The sequence below is a fragment of the Notothenia rossii genome (assembly GCF_949606895.1).
Source record: "Notothenia rossii genome assembly, chromosome: 4".
Classification (NCBI taxonomy): Eukaryota; Metazoa; Chordata; class Actinopteri; order Perciformes; family Nototheniidae; genus Notothenia; species Notothenia rossii.
Window position 1 is genome coordinate 63,974,805 of NC_136902.1, and position 14,458 is coordinate 63,989,262.

The 14,458-nt window shown below is 41.8% G+C and overlaps 1 protein-coding gene across 6 annotated transcripts in view; it reads left to right on the forward strand.

The window, feature by feature from the left end:
* bcas3 (BCAS3 microtubule associated cell migration factor) overlaps window positions 1–14,458 on the forward strand; it is a 363,412-nt gene that overhangs the window by 203,375 nt on the left and 145,579 nt on the right. The window contains exon 23 of one of the 6 annotated variants that reach the window (XM_079676541.1): window positions 9,390–9,412. The exons of 4 other annotated variants lie outside the window; for them this stretch is intronic. In XM_079676541.1, the coding sequence (XP_079532667.1) occupies window positions 9,390–9,397 (8 nt within the window). In that variant the 3' untranslated portion in view covers window positions 9,398–9,412. Of the gene's footprint in view, window positions 1–8,456; window positions 8,784–9,389; window positions 9,413–14,458 lie in introns of those variants that run through there. One more of the 6 variants, XM_079676536.1, reaches the window with a different exon arrangement.

Genomic DNA, 14,458 nt, shown 5'->3' on the forward strand with positions numbered 1-14,458 from the left:
CCAGTCAGTCTACGTCGGTAATTGTTTCAGGTGATATAATTATGTTGTTAAAAACCAAATGTTCCTAGTGTGCTAACAAATGAAGCAAATTAAATACTTCACAAGCTGTTAAGGCGAACCTTACACGATGCTTGTTTAGTGGGAATTCTTGTGGAGTGATGCAAGGCGTGTGTGTGTTTGTGTGTGTGAATCAGCCTGTAAACAGACACCTATGAGCAGCTGGACACTTGGCTCCAGCACAACTCCCTTGCAGAGCGGAGAGGAACTGTAGTCCCACACACACACAAACACACACACACATGCATACCGTGTGTGCATGCAGCGACAAGCAGTACATCACCGCACACAAACATTCGTAAACACACAGATCCACACGACAACACACACTCTCACACAAACACATTTCCCTGGGCTCCCACAGGAGACAGACACTGCCGTGTTTACTGCCTCGCCGGAAACCTTCACAGGAAGAAGCGAGAGACATATCATTCTCCCTCTTTTTATAAACTTTTTTTTCCCTGTGTCTTCGGGACATCTCTACATCAACACTTGGGTCAGTTTATTTGTCCAAGGCAACAACTCAGCAGGCTTTATTGCTCTCCAAATCTAAATCAGGAGGGGGCGCAGGGGACACATTTCCGGAAGAACACGCCAGTGGACACACTCAGGAGAATGTAAACCGGGCCTGGAGCATAAGTGATAACAAATAAGAGATGTGCGCTAGCTGTGAGCCCTTGCACTCCAAATGTTTTTGTTTTTTAACTCTGAAGGACACCGAGGAGTCTGGCTCGAGCTTCGGCCAGAAAAACACTCCAGAAGCTTCCGTCGTCCACTCTGTCTCTCCCTCAAGTGCCGACTTGTCCCGGCCTTCACACACTCTCGAGTTCTTTATATTTTCGAGGAGAGGTTGCATCAGTGGATTTAATTATTCTCTTGGAACGGAGGAAGGATTGGGTTTTACCCTGGGGCCAAGAAACAATAACTTTAACTTTTGCCAATTGGAAAAATTAAATCAAGTGTAGCTTTATGAATTAACAGGTCATTTAAACATTTATAATTGAAATATTGTCTTATTTTCAAATTAAATAATACAAGAAAAAGAAGAAATAGTTTTGACAAAAAAAAGAATGTGGCAAGATAAGCCCCACTATATAATTCACAGTCTAATGTCAGTTATTTAGAATGTAATAATGCTTAATGGCTCATATTAGGCCAATGTGTGTCTCTTTATTCTAAGTATTTCATAAAAAACAAATGTTTTGGAGGATGGATTTATATATTTAAAAAATAAGAATTTTATTTTTAAACTGGAAATGAATTGCTTTGATCAGTCTTACCAACTGCATGCATACATGTTTGTGTCAAAAAAAATGTATCCATTGATAAATGTTTCCAATAAAGTGTCCTTACGATCACATCTGGATATGTTATATCCAGTGTCAATTTTATATTTCTTAGTTATCTCATAACATTCCTAAAATATTTTCATTCAAATCAAGTTGCATTTGATATTTTTCTGACAATAAACAAAAAAAAGAACGAAAAGGCAAATATTTTACTTTTTCACTTTTGTTCGATCCTAAAAGGTTAGCACTTTATACAGAAATCACACTGGCATCATGTAACCAAAACATATATTTTTAACTAACCCAAACCCTTGTGATGCAACAGTCATCAATGGAAACTACATTCCAAAAATTAAGAGGATCTGAACATTATTGTGAACACATAAATGAATCCTTATAAATAAATCAAACTTCTTCCAAACTCCTCACCTACAGTTTTTAACAGAGATAATATCACTAGTTTTCACATGTTTACCTTGTGTTTAATGGGTGGAATAACTCTTTAAAAACTATACACTATGTTCAACTCTTGTATTGTGTTAAAGTCAAAGCTTTATCTTTAAACAGTTATGGGTTCATTATACAATGTCGCACTTACAGTTATCATTCAATCTTAATATTTTCACATTCTTCTTTTCATTTCTCATAATGCATGTTATCTGTCACATTTCACAATGCCAATGGCCTTAGCCGATGTTTAATAGACAGACAACAGCGCTTCTCGGTAGTCTCCAATCTGGACTAGCATGACAGTAAATATTTGGACACTGAGGGTGAAACAGGCCCAGAACACAGTAAGGAGGACCTTGAACTCTTAGTTCTCTCAAACTGGGCTTTAGAAGGCTGGCCAGAGCAGGGAAGACCCCCACACGCGGCTCATTATACCCATGTACACACTTGACTATCGTCAAATGTATTTTCTATTTTGCAAAAAGATTTTTTCTTGTAATAACATGTTTATTAATAGCAACATTTCAACAATAAAGGAATACACAGTCCTATCAGGTTAAGTAGTGCAGGAATAATTCCAAAACCCAGAAAAATTTGTTTGCAACAGTCAATGAGTTTTTGCTTAGATTCCTGAAATAAGGTCTGTGGTTAACACAAGCTTATGAAATGTGTGAGTTTCGTTCTAAGAGATAAAATACTTCAGTAAATAACTCACAGGTGAGTGTCTGAATCTTTAATGTCTAAATACTACTAAAGTTCTTCACACGGAATATTAGCCACTTTTAGCTTAGCAGCAGTGATTGGATGTCATGTTTTTTTTGTTTTTTTTCACACCGGAGTACTTTTCCCAGGAGTCGTTCCGATAGTTCCTGGGATTTTGCGTTCACACTAAAAAGATCTGGAACTAGAACTTTTATTTGCGAACCTTTTCACCCCTTTTTAGTCCCTGCTAGAGAGCAGGGACTTTCCTGGGGAGAAAAAGGTTCCAATTTGTGATTGGCTGGGCGAATTGCAAACTACGCCCCGTAAAACTTTTTGTGAAGCCGCCATTTTATATGCTCTCATTAGCATTATTAGCATTAACATTAACCCAGCGCACCAACGGAGAAAGACTAACTTATGTCAACACAAAAGAAAACATGGGAGCGGTGGAGATGAGGAGGTGTCGGCGCTTCTGGCGATTTACTCGGAAGGCTTCAGTAGAAGCTGCTGGGAGTCCCAGCAGCTTCTACTGAAGCCAGTCCCCAACTCCGGGAACTTCCGGCCGGGGACTTTGGGTGGCAATATACGCCGTGAAGTTGTTTGCGGCCTGCCAGTAAACCCAAAGCAGAAGAAGAAGAAGTGACGGTGTGAGCGCGATTTACTAGATAGTTCCAGGAAATAAAAGTTCCGCCTATTAGGCGCTTTCACACCAAGTACTTTTCCCAGGAATAGTTCCCGGAACTTAGTTCCCCAGAACTCTTTAGTTCCGGAACTCTTTAGTTCCGGAACTATCTAGTACAGGGGTTGGAAACAGGCGGACCGCGGTCCGGATCTGGACCCAGATGCCGACCTATACGGACCTGGACCTATAATCAATACATTAATAGGGGATTTCAATTTTGACGGGCGATTCGATTTTAACCGCCGCTGACAGGGGGCGAAAGAGTGACAAGTGAGCGATACAGGGAGAGAAACACGGAAGAAGAGACGAGTGAGCGATACAGGGAGAGAAACACAGAAGAAGAGACGAGAGCGCGGCAGAGAGAAGCGGAGAGGAAAGTAAGTGAAGAGAATAATTAGCGATATAGGGAGAGAAGACGGAGAGGAGAGTGAACAGGCGTGTTAGCGGCAGACAGGGAGAGACAAATAATTACACATGCCGCTCTCCAAGAAGAGGAAAGTGGAAAGTGAGAACAGAGCTTTTAACCCTGAGTGGACGGACTCATTCATGTTCATCCTGCCCACTGGAAGCAAAGAGCCATTGTGTCTCATTTGTTCAGAGACCGTGGCGCTCATTAAAAGTGCCAACCCGCCAAAAATTCCGTCTCAAGTCAGAACTGAGGTCACAAAAAATAAGTAGTCTCAGAGCCCAATATGATCAGTCGACCAGGATCAAAATTGAAACTAAATATCGTTCCAGGGCAGGCTAACCGAGGCTAACCAATGAGCACCTGCATGTGTGTATGAGAATGGCCCTGACACCATTTCAGCCCAGATTTACAAACTCCTGGCAGGACAAGCTCGAGCTCAATTCTTGCACTGTATTAAAAAAAAAGTGAGTGAGGGACTGCAATATAAGAGGGAAAGAAAGAGAAACTGTTCAATTGTTATGATGTGTAAATACTGATATTGTTCTATAATCGTCTGAAACTGTTAAGTCATGATGTGAAACGGTTAACAAAGAAAAGGGGAAACTCAAGCTGCTGCTACACTTTATTTTATTTATCTAAAATTAAGCACTTTTAAGATGCACATATTTTCAAAAGCTATTTTTTTTTTTTTCTCTATTTTTTTTTTTAATTCAGCCCGAGAGGAACATTACACATATCCACAGTATTGTACTGTATATCTGTATAGTGCAATGTTAATTGACAATATATTGTTGTTTTTGAATTGTACTTTCTTTATTTGATTGGCAGTCAGTTGTTGATTACATGCAGACGTTGATACAGGTACAGGCTACTTCAATATATATCACACTAATTCATAAAGCAAGTCAGACATGTTGATGTTCCGGACCTTTGCATGGGGAGATTTTCTCTAACTGGTCCTCGTTGAATTTTAGTTGAATACCCCTGATCTAGTAGATCGCGTTCACACCGGAAATAGTCCTTGAGGGAGGATTACGCAAATGAAGCCGCTGACGTCACTTCTTCTGCTTTGGGTTTACTGGTAGGCCGCAAACAACTTCACGGCGTATACTGCCACCCGAAGTCCCGGAGTCCCCCGAAGTCCAGTGTAAATCGCCAGAAGCGCCGACACCTCGTCTTCACTCCACCGCTCCCACGTTTTATTTTGTGTTGCCATAAGTTAGTCTCTCTCCGTTAGTGCGCTGGGCTAATGCTAATGCTAATAATGCTAATGCGATCAAATAAAATGGCTGCTTTACAAAACTTTTCAGAGTTTTACAGGGCTTGGTTGGCAATTCGCCCAGCCAATCAGAAATTGGAACCTTTTCCTCTCCAGGAAAGTACCACCTCTCTAGCAGGGACTGAAAATGGGTGAAATGGTTCCCAAAAACATCTAGTTCCAGATCTTTTTGGGGTGAACGCAAAATCCCAGGAACTATCGGAACTATTCCTGGGAAAAGTTCCTGAAAAGTGTGAAAGTGCCTTATGATGTCATTTGTTTATAGCATTACATTATATATTACATTCAGTTTTATTTATGTTTTGGGTGTGAAAAACCTTTAAAACAGACCTATTATATATACATATAGAGACAAACAGTAAATAATACCAAGAATATCAATAAACGTGTGTAAAATACAGTGAAGATGCTGCATTCAAATGAAAATATCTTGATTGACAGACATTGTGTACTAACAAGAGTTTGGAAAATTGACCACATTACTCCAGTTGTGGCTGCCTTACACTGGCTCCCTTACACTGGGTCCCTATAGAACACAGGATAGAGTTTACAATTATTTGAGACGAAGACAATTATTCTTCTTGCCTAAAAAGCCCTTAATAGGCAGGCGCCATCTTACCTTAAAGAACTCATTATACCCTACTGTGCAACTAGGGCATTGCGTTCCAAGAATGCACGGTTGTTGGTTGTTCCTAGAGTCTCTAAAAGTACAATGGGAGCCAGAGCCTTTTCTTATCAAGCTCCACTTTTGTGGAATGAGCTTCCAGTTTATGTTCGGGCGGCAGACAGCCTATCCGTTTTTAAGAGTATGCTTAAGACCTTCCTTTTTGATAAAGCTTATAGTTGATGAAAGAATCTAATAAGAGTGCATTGACGTAGACATGTTGTGCCTCTTCACCTATACATCTTAGTTCTTACTCTTTTTCCTTACTGATGGTATGTAATTTGGTTGTGTGTGTAGATGATGGAAGCAGGGAGAGGCATATACTGTACGTGCCTTGATCCCTGCCGAGTCGACGCACAACTGTTGATTGGTTTCTGGATTTGAGTCCTGGACTTCGAGGCGTGGCTGAACCTGTCTCTGCGGTCCTGCCTGACTCATCATACTACTTCCCTGATGGCTCCCACAGGATTGTTGACATCCTCGTGGATTCATCTTCTTATTATAGACACATGCATTTCCAAAAATGTGGTCTACCTATGTTGTAAAATGTATTACCTCTTGGATTTACACACGGCATCTATTAGACGTCTGTCCGTCCTGGGAGAGGGATCCCTCCTCTGTTGCTCTCCCTGAGGTTTCTCCCATTTTCCCCTTTAAAATGTGGGGTTTCTTTGGAAGTTTTTCCTTGTACGATGTGAGGGTCTAAGGATAGAGGGTGTTGTATTGTCATACTGATATTTTGTACAAACTGTGAAGTCCACTGAGACAAATGTAACTTTTGTGATATTGGGCTATATAAATAAACATTGATTGATTGATTGACATCATTATTGAATAACCAGTTATTATATATTATGAACATAATATCAGCATTTCGTCCCTTCACCCTTTTTCTCCATTTATTAATAAAATGACCTTACGACATCTGAACAGCAGTGTTTTTCTATAAAACACGGACAACATGACCTCGTAGCCTCATTGACATCTCTGTGACCCTTAATGCACAACACGCTTACTGCCTCTCCTTTTGTGTGAACCAGTGGTCTGGTAGTGTTGGGGGGGGCGGGGGTTCATGCTCCAGGGCCTGGCTGAACTTCCTGTGAAGGTGTAACGGATAAATGAAGAGAGGGATGCTGGGAAAAGGCGTGGCCATGTGAGGAGATGAGAGTCTGAGCCTGGCTTAGACATCCTCCTTTCAGAATCTCCTGACATCCCTACCGGCTATCATATTGCTGTGGCCTTAAGATATACACACACACTCTCACAAAACACACTTTTCCTTGCTCTTTTCTTCTCCGTGTCCCTGTTTCGACCCTGAGCGTTCCTTTCTCTGAGACCAGAGACACTTAGTGCTATCAGACCACTTGCAAAAGCTAGGGTCTTTTTCATTCTTTTTGGCTCTGGCGCGCATCAAAAGGAGTGGTTTAACACCGCCGCTGGCCACTGTGGGTTATGGCAAATGACAGAATGGCCCGTATTTTGAAAACATTGGTTGGTCAAACAGAACATAAGGCAATTGATGATTCAGGCAGCAATTTAGCATGGAATTGTACCATTCCAAATGGCAGAACAACGAGGTCAGGATGTATTACCAGTTAATTATGTGGCTTTGACACCCAATCCCCCAGGAGATAAACTGTGTCTTGAAGCACATTTTCACAAAATGACAAATGGTGGTACAACAACTTTCCTTCAACTTTTCTCCAAAATACTTTTTTGCTTTTAACTTACATTGGGAAAGAGACGTCTGTACATCAGCAGATTGTTTCTTGTGGTGAACTGACTACCCAGTCTGAAGACTTGTCCTGATTAAAAATATGAAATCCTAAGAGTAGAAAAATGTGCCACGAGTCGAGAGTTATTTTCCCTCTCAATTCATTTAACTGAGCCAAGACCGGCCTTGACGGAGCAAATTGGAGGCAGGGCTTAAGGAAAACAAAAGTGTGCATGCTCTTCGGGCCCTGCGTCCCCAAAAATCTGAGTATTTTTGGGCTCGAGATTCAGGCCATTTTGGCCTCATGCGCCGCCGAGCAACTTTCATAAGAACGATTGGGGCCCTCACTCCAACGCAGTTTAAAGTTCACAGCAAGTCTCAAACCAACATGTATTGTTAACTAGCAACCCAATAGTTTTGTTTTTTTAAACTCAATCAAACCTAAACCATAGACATATGGTCTTTTTTCTTACCCATTTCCGGAATGTGTAACAGGATTGTCATCTTTCATTTCTCACTGGTCATTAATTGTTGATCACTGTAACCATGTAATCTGCACAAGCCTCAATAATATCTTATCAAGAGAAAGCAACAGGCTAAGCGGAAATGTTGTTATGAGATACACACAATTAAACTATTTAAAACGTATTTGCCAGTCTGTTTCTCTTAACCTCTGATGACATTCATAGCTTTAAAGTTACAATCTCTAAGAAATTTCAACATTTATGTTGTCAGCAACCCTTGACCAGAGCCAATAAAAAAAATTATGAATAGGTGGTGAAATGCCAGTTTGAGCAACTTCTTGCACCCTTCCAGGAATACAATATTGCTCAAAATGTCTTCTCCATGGCAATTGTTTACATATATATACCAAATATCAAAACTGGTTTGGTCCTCAAAGGTCAAAACTGAATCAGAACTTGGTTAATGCTATTTTACTACTGCAAAAAAGAAAAAATACATATGATGGAGCACTATATATCAAACTTTTAAGGTTTTCAAAATAGTGACTGCTATTCTTTCATCTTTATTTTCAATTATTTTCCTTTACTGATGCCTGGGATTGAATCCTGCTCATGAATATTTGGCACGGTTCATCCCCTCTGTACAAATACATATAAAAAATGAACTGTTGATAACTAACTATTTGATGTTTTTATTCCTCTTTTCCATGTGGTGCTGACCTCCTGCCCTGATCTCATGATAACAGGTGAGTGCCACACTTTAGGCTTTTTGACAATGAACCACACTGTGCTCTCCCTCTGTCACACGCTCTCTCTCGGCCCCCTCCTCAGTTTCGGTGTCAGGCCCTCAACACTCCCACCAAGGGGCCCTCCATTCTCTCCCGACACCCTGTCATTATTTTTAATCAAATGCAATTACCACCACTCTGAGGACAATTGAGTTTTGTTGACTGTCCTTTTTCTGTTGCCCCTTGTCCCTGCCTTGAGCCTGCCCCCTTCCAGCCCACCACAACAACACACAAACACACACATAGACAAGGACTGTCCCGAACAAGAGTTTAAAGTCTAAAAGTCAGGCAGGCGTGAGAGCAAGAGAGGGAGGGGGGGTCGGGTATTGAAAACACACATTGTACTGTCCCGAATTCACCAACTTCATTTCAATATTAAGGAGGGAGGGGTGTATCGCTGCAGGAGGTGGAGAATCTGATTGAAGTGTTAAAGGGGACTTGTGTTAGAAGTGTGTTTCAGAGTGTGTGGTTTTGGCGTATCATCTAGGCGTTCTTTTGGTTGGGAGGTGGGCGAAGCTTGGGGGGGTTGGGGGTTAAAAGACCGTGTGACGCTGTTGTGGGACGAGGCGTTGAACTGACCGCTTTTGTGTCGGGCAGAAAACAGATGCTCGTGCCAAAGGCATGACTGCCTTTGTCTCTCCCGTCCCATTATGTTTGCACCACTGCAAAATATGATTTCAGATCACCCCAGAAGAAAGGGGAAGATGCATTGTGTGTGTGTGTGTGTGTGTGTGTGTGTGTGTGTGTGTGTGTGTGTGTGTGTGTGTGTGTGTGTGTGTGTGTGTGTGTGTGTGTGTGTGTGTGTGTGTGTGTGTGTGTGTGTGTGTGTGTGTGTGTGTGTGTGTGTGTGTGTGTGTGTGTGTGTGTGTGTGTGTGTGTGTGTGTGTGAAGGGAGGTGAGGAGGAGGGACAGCTGCTGAATAGCCTCCTGTGTAGTAATCAGCAGGCTGAGCCCCCCAGGATGGGGGAAGAAGAGCGGGATAAAGACTGTAAGTGTTCTGAAGATGTGACCGCCACACCACCGCTTCTTTTGCCTTGTGGGCACTAGGAAAGAATTCACAGATCTGTCATCTGCCAGACATTACCCCAACTTCCCCTACCCCCACCTCCACCCTTATTCTTTCACACACACACACACACACACACACACACACACACACACACACACACACACACACACACACACACACACACACACACACACACACACACACACACACACACACATATCACTGTTCCCGAGCCATCCTCAAGCTTCCTTCCTGTAACTTTGGGTGAACTCCACCCTAGACCAGACACACAATAACCTAGTGGATCCTTCAGTGGCCCCCCTCATGGTGTGAGAGGACTTAGCCTGTACCTCTTAAAGTTATGACTCGCCTCAGGTGGACTGCACGTATGTGTAAAAGAGAACAAGGTCAGGTTAGAAGCAACTGAGGATGCTCGCCCCGCACAATGCACTCCAACAAGAACGCAATATAAACATGACACACCAACTGGGTGGGGGAATTTCTCATGCATGGTTACTAACCAAACATAAAATGTTTATGTTGTCTGTGGATGGGAGGGTGTGTGGATATGGGCGCTCACGAAACACAAGGAACAAGGTTTACTCTGATCTGCATGTTGGTCCCCCGAAAATTTCGTTTATTCTAGCATCACAGCAGGGCATCTTTTCGAGCGAGGGTAATCCCCAGTATGGTAGCCCACTTACAAATCGGAGGCACAGAGAGAAAATTAAGCAAACTGAAAATGTTCAGCATATATTTGGTAGAAGAGACGGGAGTAGTTTGCTTACACCCCTAGAACACTTGCCTCTCTGACAGCTTTTAAATGGGCCCTATAGTTCTAATTTTCAGGTTTCTTATTGTGTGTCTCTACTTTGACATGTTTACATACTTTAATGTTCAAAAAGCTCTTTTTTTTTCTCATTCTGCCTTTGCTGCAGCACCTCTTTTCACCCTCTGTCTGAAACCAGAGCCCAGTCTGCTTTGATTGGCTAGTTGGCAGACTTTGTTGTGATTGGTCAACCGCTTAGAGATGTCCTGCCCATTCATGTACAATTTGATATCTGTACTTAGTTGTGTAGGGCTTATCAATGTTGAGGTATGGTAGTATGGATATTTACACAACGTTTGGCTCCAACTATCCATATTGTTGGTTTTGGGTTAATTTGCACGTGATGAAGAAAAGAAAAAAAGCGTAGATGGAATTTGAATGAATGTCAGATCCCAAACATCTCATTTTGGGATATTTTACTTTTTCAGAGACCGAGTTTTAGCATTGCTCCAGTGGCCGATAAATGACAAGATTAAAGGAGCCTTTGTTGGTCTTACTTCATTTAATTTGGTTTCTTAATAAAAGACTAGATGTAGTTCAGGCCAGAAATAGAGTGTGCACTGCCCAGCCCAGACCATCCCACTGTTTACTTTGAGCCTGACATTAACACCCAGCATACATATGTTAAGAGCCCTCTCAGAAAGTACAGTGTGTGGTCGAAGCAGGGGATTTGTTCAAATTAGGATCTTAAAGATCATGTAACATAAGTGAAAACAAATGTGGAAGCCTCTGCCATGTTATTCTTCCGTTGCTCCGCCAAAGCCCTGGGCTTCGTGACAGCTCGTGTCTCAACTACCGAGGAAAACTGGGGCAGAAAAAGTCCAAACTTTTTTTTGTCCAAAGCTCTGAGTTACACTCCAAGCTTGTTTTATAGGACACCTAGGAGAAGTCTGGCTCTCAGGCCTCCACATTACAGCATATGAGAGTGTGTAGGAGGGCCAAGTTATGCCTAATGTCCATTGAGTCGTCTGTTATGCATGATAATGAATGGTGGTCAGAGAAACAGTGTCCTGTATCAAAGAGCTGAACTAACATGCCTTTCTCACGGAGCCGGAGAAGTGGCCTTTTGTCACGGCAAACGCCTGCTATCGACTCCCAGCATCTTGCAAAATATGCCCCATTGTTGGAGAAGGCCAACTCCGTTTACAACTCTAAACAGACAGCATTCCTGAAGTCAGCAACACAAACCCCTCCTCCTATGACTGTCAACAGTGACGACAATGAATTACATTGTCAATGAGTAACCTTTTTGTGTAACTGTACTCATTTAAAAAATATTTTTTAAGGTAATTTCTTTTGAATGTTTAACTCATTTTTAGAGAAGATATTAAACATAATATGCCAACTCTCCAAAAGCATTTCTGAAGAGAAACTAAATGAAATTGATGGTGCCTTAGACTGATACTAGGAGAACAATGTGAGATAAAATCATCATCATTAGATCCAAATAATGTTCCCAAATTTCTTCCATGAAACCCGCCTGTTACGATTTACATTTGTGACACATTGTTTATGTTGTCAGGTGAGGGTAAGATGGTTTCCACAAAAATGATTACTGTTTAAAGGACCTAGAGTATTGGTGTATTTGCAGTGCATTGGTGATTATATGTGACAACCAAAGATACGATACAAAGACATCTTGTTTCTTTTTTAATGTTCAAACCTCAGAGATTGATTTGCTTTTACCTCAATCAGTTACTCAAGCGAGAAACCCCAAAGTGTGCCCAATGAAATTAAGCTTGAGTGTACCAAGCAAGCAGCAACCACCAACCATTTCTAAATGGCCACCCTTACTCACGGTCGAAAAACATTAGCTAGGTTGATCAAAACTACTTCTTGAGAAAAACTGTTGTTTTCATCAGAGTTCTCAGTAAACCTTTTCAGACCCAGCATCCAATAGTCACGGGAGAGACTAAATCCTAAAGGTCCTCCTAATTGGCTAATGTTTTAGCCATAGTCGCTGCTATTAGGTAACAGAGTTTGAGTTACTTACTTCATCTTAATTAGCTAAAACTTTAGCTTGTGTCCTAAAGGTTGCTGTATTTGGAATCTCATCCATTGAAGTCCTCTCTTATGAATACAAATATAGTCTTGTAGATTATCTCCCTTTGCCAGTACCATCCAGCAGAGAAGATAAGGGGTTGGGGGGGTTCAATTTCAACCCTCTTCCCAGTCTGAAACATGCAGTGCTCAAGAAAAGACTTCCAATCCAATCCAACTTTATTTATATAGCACTTTAAAACCTTCAGACCATAGTGTTGTACAGAGAGATAAGCTCACAAAACATAAAATAAATACATTTAAAATAAAAGATACAAACACAAAACAAACCAGAATAAACGTAATAATAAAAAAATAAAAAACAGCCATATAATTTAAAAAAATAGACCCATGAAAGCAAATAAAAGCAACAATCTACTTGTTTACGAATGCTAAGGAGAAGAGGTGGGTTTTAAGATGGGATTTAAAAACAGACAGTGTGGGAGCCTGTCTGATTAACAAGGGCAGGTCGTTCCACAGTTTAGGGGCGGCAGCAGAGAAAGCACGGTCCCCTCTGCGCTTCGACTTTGTTTTTAGCACCCTCAGGAGCAACTGATCAGCTGACCTGAGAGTGCGAGTTGGCGTGTAGCTGTGTAACAGCTCAGAGAGGTAGGGCGGAGCCAGGCCATTGAGGGCTTTAAAAGTAAATAAAAGAGTTTTAAAATGAATCCTCGAATGAACAGGCAGCCAGTGGAGTGAAGACAAAATGGGGGAAATGTTTGCGTGTGCCAGTTAGTAGCCGTGCTGCTGCATTTTGCACAATCTGCAGGCGAGCAAGGGAGGATGCACTTATCCCCATATATAGTGCATTTCAATAATCCAAGCGGGAGGTGACGAATGCATGGATTATCATTTCAAAGAGGTCACTATTTAAAAAAGGCTTTCTTTTGGCTAGCTGCCTGAGGTGGAAGAAGCTGTTTTTAACAACTGCCTTGATCTGGCTGTCCAGCTTAAGTTCAGGGTCCATCTTTATCCCAAGATTTGTGATGGTAGGCCTGGTGGAGTGGCCCAAGGATCCTAGGTCTATAGGAGTGGTCTGAGGGGCACCAAAAACCATCACTTCGGTTTTGCCATCATTTAATTTTAAAAAGCTGCATGACATCCAGGATTTAATGTCTTCAAGGCAGTTTAACAGCGGTTTAATTGAATATGAGTCGTTCTTTTTAAGTGGCACATATATTTGGCAATCGTCTGCATAGCAATGGAAAGTGATACCGTGCTTCCTAAGAATGTACCCAAGAGGGAGCAATACATGGAGAATAACAGGGGATCTAACACTGAGCCCTGTGGAACCCCACAAAGGAGTGGAGCAGACGAAGACTCAGAGTCCCCAAGGCTGACGCAGGAAGTCCTACCAGTCAGATACGACCTAAACCATTCGAGGGCTTTACCCCTAATGCCCACCCACTGCTCCAAACGAGCTATCAGGATCTCACGGTCCACTGTATCAAAAGCGGCTGTTAGATCAAGGAGTAAAAGGATAATGCATTCACCCGAGTCTGTTGCTAAAAGGATATCATTAAAAACTCTTAAAGGGGCTGATTCCGTGCTGTGCAAGGTTTTAAAACCAGATTGGAGGACCTCGAGTACCTTGTGCTCTTCCAGAAAAGCGAGAAGTTGACTGTATACAATCTTCTCTAGAATTTTGGACATAAAAGGCAATTTGGAAATGGGCCTAAAGTTTGTAAGAACTGTGGGATCCAGACTAGGTTTCTTAATAAGTGGTTGTACAACTGCATGTTTCCAATTTTCCGGAAAAACCCCTGTGAGCAGACTGCTGTTAATAACGTCAAGAACAAAAGGTATAATGGGGAATACCTCTTTAAAAAATCGAGGAGGGACAGGGTCGATTGGAGAATCAGAGGGCTTTATTTTGGAGACAATCTCCTGCACAGAGGACAGAGTCATAGGCTCAAAACGGTCAAAAACTGCAAAGCAGGGGGCAGAGACAGAGGTGTCGTTTGATGGAGCAGTGATTTGAGTCCTAGTCGAAGTGACTTTATTAATACAAAATTGAAGAAAATGTTCACAGACTGCAGGGGAGGTCTCCACACAGGTAGTCTGAGGGGCATTAAGAACTGA